Here is an 18,525-nt window from a genome sequence, read left to right as displayed (position 1 = left end):
GGACGCGAACTCGTCTCGCCCGAGCCTGGCCTCGGGCAAGAACAATAGTTCCAGATGGATTCACGCCTCGCCCGAGGACCTTCTCAGGTAGTAAGCGCACCCCCGGCTGGCCCGAGGCTAAGCTCGGGCAAACTTTGTTGTACAGCGACCTCGGTCAAATCGCCTTACCAACCGACCGTACCGCATGCACATTTAATGCGGGGATCGCCTGACACGCGCGCCCCAGTTGGCAAGGTCGAAATGACCGCAGTCACTTCGCCCCTTTACTGATCGTTCTGATAGGAAAACATCACTATTCACCCCGTTCCGACTACTGTGCCAACCACCAGGGTAAGACTAACAATAGTAAGTCACGGCCTCTCCCGAGTTCAGCCTCGGGCGCAGCAGGGAACTCCGCCTCGCCCGACCCCAGGGCTCGGCCTCAGCCTCGGCCTCGGAGGAGGTCTCCGCCTCGCCCGACCCCAGGGCTCGGCCTCAGCCTTAGCCTCGGAGGAGGTCTCCGCCTCGCCCGACCTCAGGCCTCGGGCTCGGCCTCAGTCTCGGCCTCGGAGGAGGTCTCCGCCTCGCCCGACCTCAGGCCTCGGCCTCAGCCTCGGCCTCAGGAGGAGTCACAACCTTGCCCGACCTCAGCCTCGGCCTCAGGAGAAGTCTCCGCCTCGCCCGACCTCGGCCTCGGATCGACCACGCCACAGGGGATACATCATTACCCTACCCCTAGTTAGCTGCTTCAGGCTACGAAGGAACAAGACCGGTGTCCCATCTAGATTACTCCGGTAATAGGTAATGATGGTTCCCTGCGTGCGTCCATGACGTCGGTAGTTCTCAACTCTCTACGAAAGCAAAGAAACGTCAGCAGGACCCCTGCCGCACCGCCAGCTGCGATTCTATAGGGCTCAAATACTTCTCCGTCGGCCACGTTAGCACATAGCTACACCCCATTGTACAGCTGGACCATCTCCTTGTATCTATAAAAGGGGATGTCTAGGGCCTTCCTAAAGGAGGCAGGCAGAGTGGGAGAGACGCGGAGGAGGCTAACTCAGACACCTCACCTCAAGGCTGAACCCTCTCTCTCTCGACGCTTGTAACCCCTACTACGAGCACCCTGGTGCAAGATAATATAAGTCTCATTCTCCCTCTTGTGTTCCATCTTGCATCAACCCATCTGGACAGGGACACGCAGCGACAAATTCACTAGTCGGTTGATGGTCCTCGCGGGTCCGAAACGCCGAGATACAGGGAAGCAGCCTGCAAAAGGCGTATCATTATATCACCATACCATGCCATGACACGACATACATTAGCCAGAGGGGTGTGCCCACTGGCTTGGTAGAACGGGAGGAGGCACCAATGCACCACAGCACATCCTAGTGGTGGTCGTGCACACCGTCGTCCATGGTGAGCCTGTAGGGGAATCCCACCAAGCATTGCAGTGACCGTTGGGTTTTTATTGCGCTGTATAGTAGGACCAATACATCTCAATCATGGCCAGTTACAAACAACTTTAGCTCGCTACTATTACAACAAGATCGACGCGTTACTAGGGTCAAGACGCAGTATTTCTATGTACTGTTGCGCCTTGCATGACATTCGTTAGCCAAAGCTTCCGATCAAAAGACAAGGCAAGCCCTGTCGAGGTCGTACCCCATCTTCTCCAGGCCCGGGCGCACCGTGCACTCGATCATCGCCGGCGGCCCGCACACGAGCGCAAGCGTCTCGCTGTCTCCCAGGGGCAGGTGCTCCCTCAAGACTTGCTCGTCCACTCTCCCCACGCCGTATTCCCACCCGTCCTCCGGCCGTGCCACCTTGCTCACCACGTACCACACCTTGAGCCGCGCCGGGTACGCGGCAACCCAGCGGTTGATCTCCTCACGCAGGAGCATGTCGTCCACCGTCCGGTTCGCGTACACGAGGTGCATCTCCGTGTCGTCGTCGGGCTGGTCCCTCAGCACGGCCTGGATCACCTGGTACACCGGCGTGATGCCCGTCCCACCGGCGACCATGGCGAGCCTTCGCGCGAACCGGCGCTCACCGTTCACCACGAAGCCGCCGCGGCCGGCGTACTCGATGTGCCCTACGGGGCCCTTGATGTCGATGGTCGCGCCGAGCGGCAGGGAGTCCAGGTGCTGCGACATGAGCCCGCCGTTGGGGTACTTGGGGTCCTCGTCCTTGAAGTATATCTTGATCAGGAGCTCGACGTGGCCGACCTCGTCGGCGGGGCTCGTAGGCGTGTACGCGCGCATGCAGAGCTTGCCGTCTATCGACGCACACACGTACACGTGCCTTCCGACGGGGAGACCGAGCTTCTGGTCCGGCGACGGCAGCGCGAACCGGAAGAGGCGCACGTTGTAGGACAGGCTCTTCTTGCCGACGAGCCGGCACTTGACCTTCTCCCGCGGGTTGGAGAGCGCGACGGTCGACACCGGCAGCGGCGCGGCTGCAGCAGGGGCCTCGTCGATGGCCCTGAGGTCGGCGTGGCTGTTCTGTGGGGAGTAGTCGCTGCCGGTGACGACGAGCTCGCCGACGCGGTACGTCTCGAGGAGGCCGCGGGCCTTGTCCGAGTGGATGGCGTCGAACTCCTCAGTGCAGTCGGTGCCGGCGCTGATGAGGATGCTGTCGGCGCCTCCCGGGTGGTCCTTGAGGAACCCCGTGCAGTCGTAGATGTGGCCGTGCACGACGATCCAGGCGGAGTCTGGGGACTTGTGGCGGCGCACCTCGGACATGGTGTACTGCGCGGTGGCCGTGTTCATGAAGGGCGTGGACGTGCTCTTCTTGAGCGTGCCCTGCGCGCTCTCCGACGTCTCGAGGTGCTTCTGCCGCGCCATCCAGCCGCCCGGCTGGTTGCCCGGCTGCGTCGGGTGCTCGAACACCAGGCCGATCTCGCCCTTGTGCGGCCGGCACGCGTTGACCTTCACCCGGAACCAGCAGTTGTTCATCATGCCCTGCGCGCGCGCAGGAACGGACAAGCCACACGTGCATTTAATCTAACACAGCCGTGGAAGACAAGCATCGGACGGACCGACGGCGAAGCCACCGGAAAGGAAGCACGATGAAGCGGTAACTCACCATGAGGTTACAGATGAGCTTCTCCGGCTGGGTGTTCATGGCCTCGTCCCAGGCGCGGACGGCGATTTCCTTGGCCCCGAGCACGTCGAGCACCTCGACGTCGACGGACCAGAAGCACCAGCACCAGTACTTGCCGTACTTGGTTGGGCGCTCCGGGTGGTCGAGCGAGCACACCTGCCACGTCTCGCCGCCGTCCAGTGTCACCTCCACCCGTGTTACTTTCCGGCCGCCACCTGGCAACAGTCATCGCCATGCGTTTATCCCACGAGAAAAAAAAAAGTAAGGAAACGAGAAGAGGGAGCCTTGGATAGCCCAACAAAAGCCCACAACATTGTAATTTCAGGCCATCTACAACGCAAAGTACCGGTTTACACTATGTATTACATTATTTACATAATGAAGTTTAAAATAGTGAGTGAAATATAGATTCTGCTAGAGATAGTCTTACAGTGCTCTAACATGGTGAAAGGCCGACCTCAAACAAAATTCGGATTCCTCCTCAGATATACGCGTATACGAAAAGATTCACACGAAGCAGCGCGGCGCGTCGTCGGCAATGCAAGATGGGATGACGAAATGCTGCGTTGTTGGACTCACACTCACCGGAGTATGCATATCCCTTGATCGTATACGGCCGCTGCGTCGTCAGGGCGTTGATGGGCAGCACCTCGTCGTGTCCCGGCGTGGTGATCACCGAGTTGATGTTGAGCTCGTTTATTATGTACTCCGGCCGGTACCACCACGCTGCACGAAACCATTCAAAACACACACACACACACACACACACACACACACTTAGCCTTGCGCACGTCGGCGTCCAGAAGAAACAAAGAGACCGTATTTGATGAGCGAGCGAGCGAGCGAGGCAGATACATAACATACCTTCGGCATTGGCGAGCTCGGCGTCGACGTGGGACGGCAGCACCCGGTTGTCCCGGTAGTGGTAGTAGCTGTCGGACTCGTCGGACGCGACGACGACCCGCCTGAGCCACTTGACCATGCGGCCGCCGATGAAGCCCGGCACGATGACGCGCACGGGGAAGCCGTGGTCGGGCGCCAGCGGCTCCCCGTTCTGCATGTAGGCGAGGATGACGTCGCGCGCCGGGTCCATGGCCACCCCGCGCCGCAGGCTGGTGCCGTACTTGCCGCCGGGGAGGTCCTCGGCGCCCTCGAAGCACACGTTGGCGGCGCCGTCCGCGGCGCGCATGACGCCGCACCGGCGCAGCACGTCGCGGAGCCGCGCGCCGCGCCACACGGACGTGGAGACGGCGCCGGGGCCCCAGTTGAAGCCCACGGTCTGGCGCACCATGTTCTGCTCCTTGCGCCGGTTGCCCGCGCACACCAGCGTCACGGGGAGCTCCACGGCCTCGAACTCCGTCACCAGCCGCTCCATGGTCAGCTTGGCGGGGCGCGTCACGAGCCCCGTCACCTCCACGGTCCACGTGGACCAGTCCGCCCTGGGGACCGCCCCGTGGTTGCGCACGTAGTGGAGCGGCGCCGGGGTGATGAACCCGTGCGCCATCAGCCGCGGCACCGGAGGCTCCGAGTTGAAGGGGTGCTTGCCCGTCAGCCGGACGAGCGCCGGGTGGCGCCGCACCCACGCGTCGGAGGTGGCCTCGTCGCGTGGGTCATGGACTGGCGGCTCCACCTCAAGGCGAGGGCGGTACAGCGACCGCCAGTCGACCGCGGGGATGCTGTCCTCGTCCTCGGAGTCGGAGTCGGAGCCGGTGCGGAACATGTCGAAGCTCTTGGGAGGCGCATTGGCCGGCCACGGGTGAGGAGCCAGGTGCCGCTCAACGGAGGCCGCCATTGTCGTCGCAGGTACGAATAGGTGACGGTTGTTATGACCAGAGCTCGAGGTTAATTGGAAGCTCGAGTGGCACCTGCGCTTGGAAGCTGGGGAGGTGGGGGTGCGGGGTTTATATAGGCAGGAGGAGGCGCGCCGCGAGCGCGAAGGCTTCTACAGTCCTGCTCCTCCACTGCTGCATGATACTTACCCCTGATGGCTGATGCAACGTATCAGCATATGCGCGGGCGGCACATGTATGCAAAATTGTTGGCGTCACCACAGGCCAAGTAACCGGTGGTGAGACGCCAGGCCAGGAGGATGGATGCCATACTTCAATGCTTCACTACCCGTTTTGGCAACAGCTGACCGGGCGATCAAGACTCAGGGGTTGCCTCCCGCCGCCTCCAAGGGCCAACGCGGGAGATGCCGGAGCCGCGCATGGCAGAGGCAGGTGCAGCAGCACCAGTACGTAGACGTAGCGGCCGGCGCCTGTGTGTGTGCTGCTGTGACTTGCGAGCTTTCTGGAGCTCAGCTCAGCTCAGCATCATCTGGATGGCGAATGAACCGATGCGTCCTCCTGCGGTTCCATCTGCGATCGAGATCGACCTCGCATTCACGCCCTGTCTCTTTCAAGCGTTGTTTTTTGGCGCCAGCCAGCCGCCGTGCAGTGGCGCCATGAGCTCTCGTCCTGTGATTTGAACTGCGCGCCCGTCAGGTCAGGTCAGGTCCGGCCACACCATCAGTCTGGGGCGCCCGGGCCATGCTCTGGAGTTCATTAGGCCTTACAAGACTCGAGCAGCCACCTGCGTGCTTCACGGTTTATGCGCATCTTAGTAGAACGACGGTTTATGCGTATCTGATGATCATTCTTTAGTGGCGCAAACGTGAAAAATTTGCGGTGCAAATATGCTACATTCCTCATGATCGACGGGACGGGAATCGAGGAGATGAAACGGAGAGGCAGGCAGGTTTGCACGTAAAAGGAGAGCGGCACCGACTGCATCTCCAAGCCCTGGTCCTCCCCTCCTACATATACACTTTTCTGTGGAAGGACTACTTTCGATACGAGCCACTCATACGATCGTCCTAATATATGTGGATTAATTCTGCGGAAGGCCTAAAATGTCCCTTTTTAAGCTGGAAAAAGGCCACGCCGCTGTGGTTCGGTCTTTAACGAGTGAAATGTAATAATGTCTTCTTCTAAGCTGGAAAACGCCACGTGTAATAATGTTCACGTCGGAAAGGATCCAGATGTTTAAGCGAGCAGCTAAATTACAGCATTCTTAACATTGACTTGCTTGAGATTTAAACTCACCAAATCTCACTCAATCCACGTGGATTGAGAGCTAACCGAACAAGCCTAAAAAATATTATTTCTAAACTAGCCCTAATGGAGTAAATACTCACGAGTAACAATTGTCATAGAAGCTTATGCAGTTACGCCCATGCGTGCCCAGTTAACCACATGGATTAGACGCTGATCACCCCCAGCAGATTACCGAGCACAACATGGGCGACTCTGGTCGCGGGGTAAAAGATGCGGAAACAACGCCCCGTGAAGTCGACTAGCCGACACCCGACGAGTGACCTCTTTCCGGGCGCACGTCGGCACGTCCGTCCTGCTTCCGCGGTCCGCGGGCGGTAGCGGCACGGCCCCGTCGCAACTCGCCCACCCATCACATCGGCGACGCGGCTTGTGCTGGGGCGGTCGACCGGCCGTGCCGTGCATCTGTGCGTGTGCGTGCACGGGTGAGGGGTGGGTCGCTCGATCGGTTGCGCCTGCGGAAACCGTATCGTATAGGCCGTTGGGCGCTGGAAGGGTCATGGGCCAACGAGCATCTCGCTCGCCGGACGACCTGCGGACTCGGCCGACAGAACAAATGCCGCGACTGTTGACGCTTCAGTCGGTCTCGTGAGCTACAAAACTACGTATCTCAGGAATTGGTGGGCACTTTTTAGAGTTCTCCTGTGCAACCGCTTTAGTGCAGCTAATATCCACCGACCGTACTATTTTGTGTTCATAAACAAAAGAACACTGTTTTTAGTCAAGAATAAAAAAGAACAGCACCGTTGTGCAAGCAAATTTTAGGTATCAGATCACGAGAAACGCAAATGACAAGTAAAATATATGGCGTACGTCCACTTTGTATGATCGCCTGATTGAACGTATAGAACATAATTCTTGAAACAACACGCCAGAATGCTCAAAAAAATCCTTGAAAATTGCCCCATAAAAAGCAGGGGAAAAACTTTAAACACGCCTGAAAGAAACAGCTGCTGAATACTGTTTGCGGCATCCGTTTGATCATACCAGGTAGCAATAGCGAAGCTAGCAAATATTTTATCTGGGTCATCGGTATTATCTAGTATTATCTACTAGATCTTCATTATACAACTCTTGTTATTGACATCGTTTTTTCATTAGATATCCAGAAAATTATCAAGGCCAGCTGACAAAAAAAGGCCTAGCTTCACCCCTGCCAGGTACATATATTATCAAACGACATAACCACATGAATTTCTGGGTTCAAACACAATCTCTGTACAACCGAGCTGGAGTTTTTATTAATGTGTATTTCTCATGTCACACTTGTAATCAATAACTTGGCTGATTTACACCTGTACAACATAAACATGATTATGCACATTCTGATACCTCAAAACCCTACGTCAGCTGGCCATCGTCTGCAAAAATTCATGCCCTAACCGGAGATCAATAATGCCTCCATTCTCGCTTTTGGGGAATATAATGGCACGAAAGGGAACACCTGGACAGTACGACATACACGCGCTGGCTGTAAATCTCTTGAACGCCCTCCACGACATCAAGGAGCAAGTACATGAACTTTTATGGTTCCCTGACTGTTAGCAGCTAACATGGTGGGGCTATCACTCTTCCAGCAGACAGCACTAATGAAATAAGAACCAGGATCATCATCGGCATCATCCAGGTTAGAGGATACAAATCTATGGCTTGCTGCTGGTTTTGAGATAGCCTGCAACCAGTGTGAAGTTAGGAACACATCTTACTGATCAAGGTGAATCACACATCGTAACAATGCATGCTGCACGGGAACAAGACCAAGCCAGAAGCTTGCGATTACCTTGTGATAAACAAAAACCTCATTTGTTTCACTTCCACAAGCAATATACTCATTGTTCACAGACAATCCAACGAAGTTCTTTTCATTTTTGTGCCCTCTGAATGTCCGTACCTGGAAAAAAACCACAATGTTGTTATAACAAATCGGTCATCCAAAATGTATGTTCATTGCTGCATTATTTCAAACTGGGCATGTAATATTGAACCAAATCAGATAATTCACTACCAGTTGCACTATAAAAAACATGGTGCAGTATGAAAGAGAATTCTATGTTAAGTGCTGAAGTTCATATTCGTCAAAATTGTTTATCAATTTTATAGAAGGAAAAAGTCCTATGTACTGCAGTGGACTGCTTGTATTCTGGAGAAAACACAATAACGCAACAGAAATAAAGTCCTATGAATATTTTGGAGTACTTTCTAATCGAAAACAGTTCAACACTTTCCTATGCTACAGAAGCTCAAGAGGCAAGAATGACAAATAAAAAAAACTACTCCCTCGTTTTAAAATAGTAATCGTTTTAGCTCTAGATTTTTATGTCTACATTCATATGGATAATAATGAATCTAGACACATATAATATAGAACACATATATTAATTATTGTATGAATCTACTAAAAAGATAAAACGAATTTTAATTTAGGACGGAGGGAGTATCTCAGAAAGAGCATACCGGCAAATTATCCTTGACATCCCATAAACGTAACGTGCTATCTGTTGATGCAGATGCAAGCTCATTGTTAGATAAGAATTTGACATACGATACTGCTTTCTTGTGCCCCCCAAAAACATGGACAGGCGCACTTGGATTACGTAAATCGAAGTAATGAATATGGTGATCAGCAGATCCGACCTGAAATTATGTAGTATCTGATAAGTAAACAAATAACATTTTGGTTGGAAAAGCAAACAAATTAACTATTCAATATAAGCTAAGAAATGAAGCAACATACTGCAACATAGAAGCTTGACCCAGGATTATATTTAACCGAACAAATATTTGCTTTCATATCAATATTGATCACGCTTGCTTCTTGTTTTGTGCACCACACTTTCACCTGCCATACACAGCACCACCTTCCATTAGTATTGCACAAGCATTATAATAGAACAAGAAGCTGCAAACCACTGTTTTAGTGGGTTCCACCTATTGCATCGATGAGACTGAATAACACATTAGCACTAAGAACGAAAAATGTGCCTTTTTTGGGGGGGGTGGGGGGAGGACAAAAATAATGAAAAATAGGTACTACATCCGTTCTTAAATATATGACACCGTTGATTTTTTAAAAAAACTGGCTGCTCTTCTTATTCAGAAAAATGTGAATTATCATTTATTTTGTTATGATTTGTTTTATCACTTAAGATTGTTTGAGCATGACTTGAAATTTTACATTTTTAAATAAATATTTTGAATAAGACGAGTGGTCAAAGTTTTCAAAAAAAAAGTCAACGATGTCATATATTTAAGAACGGAGGGAGTACAATTTTGCCATCTGCAATACCTTACTCAAGAAAACCTCACACAAAAATGCATACACCAAAAACCTGTTGTTGCATTCATGAATCACTGTGACCATCTGAAACTACTATCATTTCTGCAGTGAGTTGTCTGATATATCCACCCACCTAGGATTTTGGTACTCAACATTTAAGAAAAAACGCCAAGCTTTTCTTTCTTAGTTTGAGAAAGAGAACGGATCTGAACAATATTAATTTCCAAATACCTTGCAATCGTCACTCCCAGATACTAGCATTGAAGGCTCTGTTCGAGAAAAATCAACACTCCATGCTCTTTTCTCATGCTCTTCATATTCCATCACACTCTAGCATGTCACAATACACAAAAACCACATGCCTCAGTTTGAATTATAATACAGCAATGGCCATTGCAGAATGAACTGTAAAATAGAGTGGATACCTGGCGGGTCTGGACATCCCACACAGTTACTATACCCTCATAGTCACTGCTTGCGATAATATTTTTTGAGTACTTGTTCCAGCTTAGGCAGCTAAGTTTAGATCTGGTAGCCATTTCAACAACCGGGCAATGCACATCTGATGGTTCATTAACAACCTAAGTAATGATGCAAATCAACCTTAGTATTATCAATTACAATGAACTATGAAATGGACATTGTCCTGACAAAGCAAACTTACAGTAGAAAATTCGAAGACTTTAATACGTTTCGAGACTCCAGCAGTAGCAAATAGTTCATCATCACGATCAAATTCAATACTGCAATATAAAAAAAAATCAAATGTCCATCCAAAATATTTGCAATAAAATAAAGGTGAAGAAGTTGATTGGCAAGCACACAGAACTACAACAAATGTGCTGAATCACGCATCCTCAAAGTAGACACAAAAAAAGGAGCAATGTTGTACTGTTACCATCATCAACACAAATAAAAATAAAGCACTTAAAATCAAATCAATATATGAAGTATAAGTCTTCCTGCTCTCCAGCCTGCATATATCTGTCACTGCCCCAATATGCTCCACTTTGACGACACTACTTTCACATGTATTGTATAATAAAATTTGATGTTTAAACCTAAAGGCTGCTTCCATGTTTGCTTTAATGAAGCTGATTCGCCCACATTAACCAGAGTAATGATGCAAAGATTTAACTTCTTATTTCGGTAGATAGGTTCAGATTATAAGGTGAACAAATAATAAACTTTTATGGCCTTTGATTTTGGTACCTCCAAAATTATGATCGGTGGTAACTCTTGGGGAACCATAAAAAAAGACTCATTAGTCATTTACATATTATATTGTATGCATAGATATTTAAACTCTGATGACCAAAACTTAAATTTATCTATCCCTGAAACTGCACTGGTTCTGCTGCTAGTTACATTTTAAAGCATAGATAAGAAACTGTGCCTACATTGGACTACATACTACACACCTGGACACAATATTGGCAGAGTGAAACAAGTCTCCATGTCTTAGTTCCGCAATGACACGTAGACGACTGGAGTAAACATGACAACAAACAAGATGAGCCCAGTGAGAATGGAACAAAGACAACAAAGCATATTATCTCGCAACAGGAGATAACCACACCTATATCGAGTGAATGTTGTTAGCACAGACTGGAAATCCTGAAGACCTGCATGATAGCCTTCTCTATTCATTGCAACGGTCTCTCTTTCTTCTTGTCTGCGTGCCTGTGCTCCAGTACGCCGTCTTTGCAGGTAGTATTCTTGAAGCTCATTGAACTGCAATGGTCCTCATAGAATTAGATAAAAAAAATAAATGACACAAGATTAGTTCCATTTTATCTAACACTAAAGTAAATGTACATGTGTGTTGTATACTGTTCAAAACACATATGTGCCACATAAAAGGCCTACTTTTTGGGTGTAAGGCTGTCTTCGGTGGATCATGTAAATAGGGGACGCAACACTGTAGATGACATTGTTTGTGGAGTGAAGTTTGAAAAAAGAGATGAGATAGGGGAGCTGCTGGAAACGACCTAATGTGGGGGGAAATTGTGCCTTAAGGAATGTAGTAATGCATGGAGTGAGAAACACACCTGTGCTTGAACTCGTCTCTTCCTAGCAATGACATTACCCGATTGAATAGAGGAGTTAGGAGGGTCAGAAGAAGTTAGAGCATCTCTCCTTTGAAATCCTTGATGGCTTACTTGAGCTTTCGGATCAAGCTTCTTATTCTGTAAAGTTCCTGGACATGATCCGCCAAGTGGTGTCCGAGAGTTGGGAGGAAAGCGACAACTAGCTTTGTCCATAGGAGAGGGCCACATTTTTTGTGCAGTAGGCTCATCTAAAAGCATGCGCAGCTTCATGGAGTACCTTTCTTTTGTGCGGTATAATTCTACCCTATGTCTCTCCACAGCACTTATATCCTCTTTGATGTACTGTAGATCACTTTGGATCTGTTGAAAAGATGTGAGTATGATTAACAACAATAGACTTCAGAATAAGAAAACAAAAGAGTGACAGAAATGCAATAAGTAAAACTTTTATTTCATTTAATTAGCAAGATCGATGAAGGTCGCTTGACACTAAAATGTTAGTGTTGTGTGAAGGAATCAGAAATTTAGAACCATAAAAATCCGTAGGACAAACCTCATTCAACTCTTCCAGCTTTTGCTTTCTAAGGCAGTGCAAGAAGACTAACAATATTTGCATATTTGTCTCCGATTCTTGTTGTTCCATTTGCCGCTTCTTCTCAGCAATCAAAGTCATAAGGCTATCTAACTCTTTAACTCCCATTTCATTTCCCTATCTCAAGAATAAATGGTAAATCATCAGTAGCTTGTTAATGGGGTCACAAATTACAACAGCTACACCAAGGAAATATGAAGTCATACAACTAAAAGGCAGCAAATAAACACATATATCAAGAGCACAACTGAAACACCAAGATTTACAAGTTCCAAAATGGCGATTATATTAATACTAGATTCACATATGCAAAAATGCTGTCTGAGGCAACCATACAATGCATGGTTCATCATGTGAACAGTGAATCGTAAGAGTGCAGAACATGGACAGCAGCTGAAGCCCTAGGGGAACAGAGCTGTGTATTCTCAAATACGAGTAGTTTAAAATTTTCCACTTGAACCATACTCTTTTTAGCCCCAGAAAGGTATTACCATGGAAAACTTGCAGTGAAACAATTTGACTTTTGACTAGCATATTTACGAATATTTAGATTAGGTGCATGAAAATGATGTAATAAAGTAATAAACTACCAAAATGTTTCCATAATACTGGAGTTTTGATTCATAAAAACACATGAGGTATAAGTACATAAGTTCTATATTCTTTACACAACGACAATGTCTACTTAGATATGAATTTAGTGGCTACACAAAAGTGGATGCAAGAGAAAATATCGGTGCATAGACTTAAAATGTGCCTGTTAAGTGGTGAATGCAGGAACAGAATTTGTTTATCATTGAAAATAGTAGCAACTAGCACAGTAACACATGGAATCACTGACCTGTTGCAATGCACATCGAAATTGATCGACCGGTGACGCTGTTTTTGCGATTTGTCGGGCTGATATTTTCTTCAGAACCTATATAGACAGGATGTGGATGTAATGTAAGAAATTTAGCAAGCCATATCTGCAATCGGTTCTAAATAAACAATAGACAAGAACAGAGATGTGTGTTCCAGTAAGGGCCTGAGACCCTGAGTATAGTGTTCTAAAAGTCGCGGGCATAAGTGCATATCATACTAACTTAGCTTCATGAACAAATAGCGGTGGACGGCATAGTTATTACTCCCTCCGATTTTTTATATTTGATGTTTCTTAGTATAAAATTGAACTAATCAGCATCAAATAAAAGAAAATGGAGGTAGTACATACTACATAACAGACATGGAGCACCAAATGTTGTGAAACTAATTCTGAAAGGTCAGTCAGCAAGAACAGACTCAGATGTTTGATGAAATCAACTGGTCGACAAGGACACTAAGGAACATGTACTGCAGAAGTTACCCCAAACTTCTAATAATGCGGTGTAAATAAGGGGTAGAAAGAGAAAGTGACAAGCCCAATGACAGCGTCATCCCATACAATACAAACCACATCGAGATCAGAGTAATGTGGCAGCGCAAATGTCGTCCCATCGAATAGAATTTCATTTCGATCCCCTAGAATTCGGAATTGCATGCAACGTCTACTATTTTTGCCACACCACGACCACACCAGGCAACACATAAATGACATTCAGCAAAGGCCATTTTGAGGTTTGTAGCACATGGCATGAATTCTAGAAGGGTAGCTGAGGCAAGTAGAATAGGCAGCCAACCTTGTCAAGGAGAAAGTTTGGGTAGAGCTGGGCCTTGGTAAGGTAGTGCCCGCAGCAGGGGCAGTCGCTCTTGTTGCTGAGGTGCGTGACGACGCACATGTAGCAGAAGCTGTGGCCGCAGGCGGTGAGGAAGGCATCCTTGATGACGGCCATGCAGATCGGGCAGAGGAGGTCCCTATCGGCGGGGCCCTCTTCCTCCGCAGGTCCCTGCGGCGACGCCGACGCCGCGCGCGTCCCCGCCTCTTCCGGCAGCGCCAGCGCCGCCGTAGAGTTGTCACCGGACGGCGCGGTCTCCGGCTTGGGCACGGACGGCACAAGCGCGCCGGCCACCGAGGAGTCGCCCATGGCGCAGTCGGTGGTGGAGGCGGAGGCGGTGGCGTCCGGGTGCCAATAATCACATACGAGTGTGGGGCTGGTGGTCACAGTGGTGATGGCGGCGGCGGTGGTGGTGGAATGTGTGATGCCTGGGAGAGGGTGGAAGGGCTCAAGGGCCGAAGGGGGAGCGCGCGAGGGAATTGGGTTCTGTGGGTGTGGCCGTGTGGAGCGGAAGGAGACCACGTCGGGGAAGTCGACTCGACCCGCTGCTGCCGCGCCCGCGTCCCGCTAGTTCGTGTCGTGCCGCAGCTGCACGCCAGACGCGCCCGCGCGCACCAAGCCACCAACCGACGGATTGTGAAACCGAAGGACCTGTTTGGTTTCCAAGTAAAGTTTAGTCATTTCTTATCTCTAACCTGTTAAACTGCTGACTAAAGGGTGCTTGATTTCTAAAAACTAACTTTTAGGTCCCGTTTAAAAGCAACCTAATCTTTAATAAACCAAATTTTATTTTTTTTACTAAGAGGCTAGCTTTTGATTTTTAAGAAATTGCAAATCCAGAGCCTCATCTCTGTCCCGTGTCCCCGCGACGAAAAAAATTCCCCGCGGAGATCCCCACGAACACTTGCGGGGAACATTTCTTCTCAATCCACGTTTCCCGCGGGGATAAATCCCCAACGGATCCCCATCTCCATTTAAATGATAATTAAGACTTATGTTTTTTGTTATTAATGTTAAACATTGTCACTTATACACATTGCCGGATGTAACAAAATTATTATGCATATATCAAAATGAACACATGTGTACAATTAGTGGTCTCTTGGCAATGTTATTATTTATTTTTGTCGTTAACTAGTACACAAAAACATAGTCACATGCACGTTTAACGGGTCCCCACATAAAATGAGGATGGAGAATGCTTCCCCGTCCCATCCCTGTTTACCCGTCGGGGATAAATCTTCCCTGATTATATCCCCGTGGGAGAAGTTTCTTTCCCATCCTCTAACAGAGGAATTCCCCACGGGAAATCGGGGATCGGGTCCCCATTACCATCTCTAACTGGTATGTCTAGAACCACCTCAATTTCCATAAATCGGTTTCTTAAAAACTAGATGGTTCCAAACATGCCCTTAGTCCATCTATTTTATTTTATTTTAGCCTCTAAATTACCAAATACGAAAACTGTAACTCAATGTTAGTTTCTGTGGTTGACAATTTATAAAATAAAATAGTAAAATATGGTGTTTGATTTCTAGGGACTATTTTAGTCCTCTGATTTATTACATTTTAGTCTCTTACTAAATATATAAAACTAAAATAAAGTTTTAGTTTTAGAGGTTTAGAACAGGGCTTTGAAGAAGGTCTCCTAAATTTTAGTCCATTAGTCACTAGGGAGATGACTTAAGATGACTTAAGGTGACTACACCTCCGAGAATTGGACCACCCACATTAATTAAGGATAATCTTCTCTTTCTACAAAATAGTTAATGCTCAGTTGTAGTCTCTAAAACCAAACAAGTTATTATCTAGACTAAAGTTTTATCCTTAAAGTTTATACTACATAGATATCATAGTATTTGTTATGTGAACGTCACTTGTACATCATGAAATACATTTAAACATAAAAAATATAATTTAAAACCATCTAAACAAAGTAAAAAATGGAAATGGAAATAAGAAAATTACAAAGAACATAAAAGAAAAATAGATAAATGTAAAAATAATAAATTAATAAAAAAATAAAAATTAAAGAAACTAAAGGGAATTAAAATGGTAGAAAAGGAAAATAGAATAGAAGATAAAGGGAAAAAACAAAGAAACGTATCGTACCTCTCCACGCCCACCTTATTACGTTTTCGAAGAAAAAAAAACGTGCTTCTGGTTCTCGTACTTTCGTGTGGGCCGTTATATATGGACCGGCGCGTTTTTGATGGCCCAAGAACAGTACAGAAAAATGATGGTCGGTATATGACTTCGTGCCATCTGGTCGGATCGGAAGATTGGCGGGAACGTCTGAACTGAGCAACAGCTTCAGTTCAGAGTTCAGACATGTTCGGTTTTCAGTGATTCAAGTGAATGCAGGCCGTGCCAGTTCAGAATCTGAAACCAGTTGAACACGAAGCAACCACAGCACTCACGCAACACAGCACACTCATGGTTCCAGCATTATTCTCTGCCGAGTTGCTTCGGAAACAGCAGGGGGAAACGGCTTGCTTGATGCGGCATGGTGGCAGGATCGGGACCGCTCGGGAACCACTCGCCCCGCTCTGGTCAGTGGTCAGTACTGCGAGGCCGCCGTCAGGTGCATCAGGCTCGACGCGTCGAACAGCTCCATGAACCTCTGGTCGGTGGTCCTCGCCTTCGCCGCCGCGAAGTGCAGGTACTCGTCGAACACGGAGGACAGGCACCACTTCTGCAGCTTCCTCAGGCATCCGACGACGCAGCCAGTCCGGTGCTGAAAGAAAAACACTCGTCAGGGGAAGTGCTATCGTGGAAGGAAAATGCTGGACTGGACCATCTGGAACGCGAGAGGCTTTACCTTGCCTCTCTTGCAGTGGATGAGGACCGGCTGGTTTCTCACGTCTGAAACGATTTGAAACAGGAGAAGGGTTAGAGATGTCAGATGCTCAATGTTGCAATTCTGTGGGAGAACCGTAGAAGTGTCAGCGAATGCAGGTACCAAGGACAACTTTGAGCGCCTCCCGGATCGTTTCTTCGGGGATGTGGACGAATGGTTCCTGCGCCGACATGGTATCCAGCACTGTCGGACCACTCTGTGGATAATAAGGTTCAGTAAGCTCCACACATTGTTCATGAAATCATAATAAGGGAAATAAAAAGCTTTCTAGGGGGGAGGGAACCCACTCAGGAAACAAAGAATACATTATTTGGGTGGTCGGCGATTTAAAAGAGGATTCATTTCATGGCAACCGTGAACCGTCTGAAGTTGTCTACTGAGCTGACAAAATTATCAGTGGGAGATACCCCTGGTTCTCACACGATATGCCTAGTGCCATCGTACTCGTAGAGTTGTAGTAGAAAAGTAGCAACATTACAAGAGATAAGTTTTTCTTCACACTGGGTCTTGCAATGTCAAACCGCCTTAACGTGTGGCCACTGAACGATGACTTTCTACAAATGCCAAAGTCCGTTAACCAGAAAGCATTGTTAATTACAGGACTGAAACAACTGTCGGTTAATTACAGGACTTTCTACAAATGCCAAAGTCCGTTAAGCTGTATATCTTTTTTTTTATAAGCCAAGCAAGTTTGATCTGGTACAGCTAGGTATAGTCGTATAGATGAGAATACCTAACCTACCCGGTCTATCTTCGTGCTTACTGGGATCCCCGTCACCGCCAACAAAATTTACTATGCAGAAACAGCAAATGGCCAGACACTGACAGGCAAAAGTGAGCCTCAGAGACACCCTTTGCCAGTACGCAGACTCCAGATGTTCTCTCTCTCTCACTCTCTCTCTCCGTCTCTTGCAAACCCTTGTACAGGAACAGGACGACGACACAGAAGCTCTTGTTGTGCGCCACTGTTACGCTAGCACGTACCAAATGTTTGTGTTGCCGAGACTGAAAAGAGACGGTGTCAAATGTGGTTCTCGTACCTTGCTCCCTTCGACGGCGAACTGGTGAAGCCGGATCCCGTTCGTGCGCAGGAACCGCGCGTTCTCCTCCGCGTACGGCTCCGGGCACAGGTACCTGGCCGCCGACCACGCACGCGAGCAGCGTGTCAACAAGGTCGACAGAGCGGCGGGCTAGCTAGCGCTAACGTGGGGGGCGGGGTCGAGCTGTTCTTCCTTACACGATGGAGCGCAGGTTGAGGGAGAGCAGGAAGCGGAAGTTGGCGGCGTCCGGGAGGCCCGAGCGGAAGATGCCGTCGTCGACCATGGCGAAGTTGAGCGGCGGCACCAGGGCGTCGTCGGTGCTGGCGTCGCGGAGGAGGAGAGGGAGCTCCGGGTGGCTCCACGCCTCAGTGCCGAGGACGGCCGCGGCCACTGTCTTGCCGCTCTGCTCTGCGTCCTGGCTGCTCTGCTGCCTCGCCGGGACATCCAGCTTCATGGCACGCACTGAGCGGCAGGCGGTTGCTGTTGCTGTGCCTGTGCGTAGATGGCGTGTGCTGTGCGTGTTCGCTAGCAGCGGCCGACGGCGTGTGTGTATGTACACGGGACATGGAGGCTCGGTCATTTATAGGCGACTGGCGAGCAAGGAGGTAAAACATGTCGATGCAGCAGGGGACGGGAGGGAAACGGCGCGAGGAGAAGCCGCCCGGGAAGGTCCAAAATCAGCATGTGACGCTGCGTTCGTCGTCGTGTGTGTGTGTGTTGGACCGACGATGATTGACGGCGTGGAAACGGGTGAAAGCGACGCGGGCCGGGAATCCTCTCACTGTTTCTTGCGGTGTCGTAACACTCGGGTCATCGTGTGTTCACAAATTATTGG

General features: G+C 48.9%; 3 protein-coding genes across 5 annotated transcripts; all 3 read right to left on the bottom strand.

The window, feature by feature from the left end:
- Positions 1–1,424: 1,424 nt before the first annotated feature.
- LOC103654219 (nitrate reductase [NAD(P)H]) lies at positions 1,425–4,939 on the bottom strand. Its single transcript, XM_008681046.2, has 4 exons — positions 3,946–4,939; positions 3,667–3,807; positions 3,064–3,296; positions 1,425–2,939 (listed from the first exon to the last, which is right to left on the bottom strand). Exons 1-4 carry the CDS (start codon positions 4,871–4,873, stop codon positions 1,608–1,610), a joined length of 2,634 nt encoding a protein of 877 aa, XP_008679268.1. The 5' UTR covers positions 4,874–4,939; the 3' UTR covers positions 1,425–1,607.
- Positions 4,940–7,303: 2,364 nt separating this feature from the next.
- LOC100279342 (E3 ubiquitin-protein ligase COP1) lies at positions 7,304–14,381 on the bottom strand. 3 transcript variants are annotated; one of them, NM_001152363.1, is made up of 14 exons: positions 13,755–14,248; positions 12,938–13,015; positions 12,058–12,213; positions 11,616–11,864; positions 11,505–11,522; positions 11,033–11,187; positions 10,875–10,940; positions 10,118–10,196; positions 9,879–10,034; positions 9,685–9,783; positions 8,911–9,015; positions 8,631–8,810; positions 7,957–8,067; positions 7,417–7,848 (listed from the first exon to the last, which is right to left on the bottom strand). In NM_001152363.1, exons 1-14 carry the CDS (start codon positions 14,097–14,099, stop codon positions 7,678–7,680), a joined length of 1,968 nt encoding a protein of 655 aa, NP_001145835.1. In that variant the 5' UTR covers positions 14,100–14,248; the 3' UTR covers positions 7,417–7,677. The 3 variants fall into 3 exon arrangements, with proteins under 3 accessions (XP_008677082.1, XP_020407075.1, NP_001145835.1); XM_008678860.4 differs by having other exon boundaries at positions 7,304–7,848; positions 11,505–11,864; positions 13,755–14,381; XM_020551486.3 differs by lacking the exon at positions 10,875–10,940 and having other exon boundaries at positions 7,304–7,848; positions 11,505–11,864; positions 13,755–14,302.
- Positions 14,382–16,137: 1,756 nt separating this feature from the next.
- LOC541689 (probable tyrosine-protein phosphatase) lies at positions 16,138–18,242 on the bottom strand. The gene is made up of 5 exons (NM_001330577.2): positions 17,888–18,242; positions 17,691–17,784; positions 16,753–16,846; positions 16,612–16,655; positions 16,138–16,527 (listed from the first exon to the last, which is right to left on the bottom strand). The coding sequence occupies exons 1-5, from the start codon at positions 18,142–18,144 to the stop codon at positions 16,351–16,353; spliced, it is 666 nt and encodes a 221-aa protein (NP_001317506.2). The 5' UTR covers positions 18,145–18,242; the 3' UTR covers positions 16,138–16,350.
- Positions 18,243–18,525: the final 283 nt, after the last annotated feature.

Source organism: Zea mays, chromosome 4, assembly GCF_902167145.1.
Source record: "Zea mays cultivar B73 chromosome 4, Zm-B73-REFERENCE-NAM-5.0, whole genome shotgun sequence".
Classification (NCBI taxonomy): Eukaryota; Viridiplantae; Streptophyta; class Magnoliopsida; order Poales; family Poaceae; genus Zea; species Zea mays.
The sequence above is the reverse complement of the archived record's forward strand: the minus strand, read 5'-3'. Positions and strand labels throughout refer to the sequence as shown.

Bases quoted from the DNA above. Each gene is read 5' to 3' on its own strand.
- LOC100279342 (XM_008678860.4), bottom strand. From the start codon at position 14,099: ATGGGCGACTCCTCGGTGGCCGGCGCGCTTGTGCCGTCCGTGCCCAAG. The intron at 13,016-13,754 runs GTTGGCTGCCTA...CTGTCTATATAG, and splicing joins CAAACTTTCTCCTTGACAAG to GTTCTGAAGAAAATATCAGC. The intron at 10,035-10,117 runs GTAAGTTTGCTT...ATCATTACTTAG, and splicing joins AAGTCTTCGAATTTTCTACT to GTTGTTAATGAACCATCAGA.
- LOC103654219 (XM_008681046.2), bottom strand. From the start codon at position 4,873: ATGGCGGCCTCCGTTGAGCGGCACCTGGCTCCTCACCCGTGGCCGGCC. The intron at 3,808-3,945 runs GTATGTTATGTA...GGTTTCGTGCAG, and splicing joins CGAGCTCGCCAATGCCGAAG to CGTGGTGGTACCGGCCGGAG. The intron at 2,940-3,063 runs GTGAGTTACCGC...GCGCGCGCGCAG, and splicing joins AGCTCATCTGTAACCTCATG to GGCATGATGAACAACTGCTG.
- LOC541689 (NM_001330577.2), bottom strand. From the start codon at position 18,144: ATGAAGCTGGATGTCCCGGCGAGGCAGCAGAGCAGCCAGGACGCAGAG. The intron at 17,785-17,887 runs GTAAGGAAGAAC...GTCGGCGGCCAG, and splicing joins CTCAACCTGCGCTCCATCGT to GTACCTGTGCCCGGAGCCGT. The intron at 16,847-17,690 runs GTACGAGAACCA...TATTATCCACAG, and splicing joins TCGCCGTCGAAGGGAGCAAG to AGTGGTCCGACAGTGCTGGA.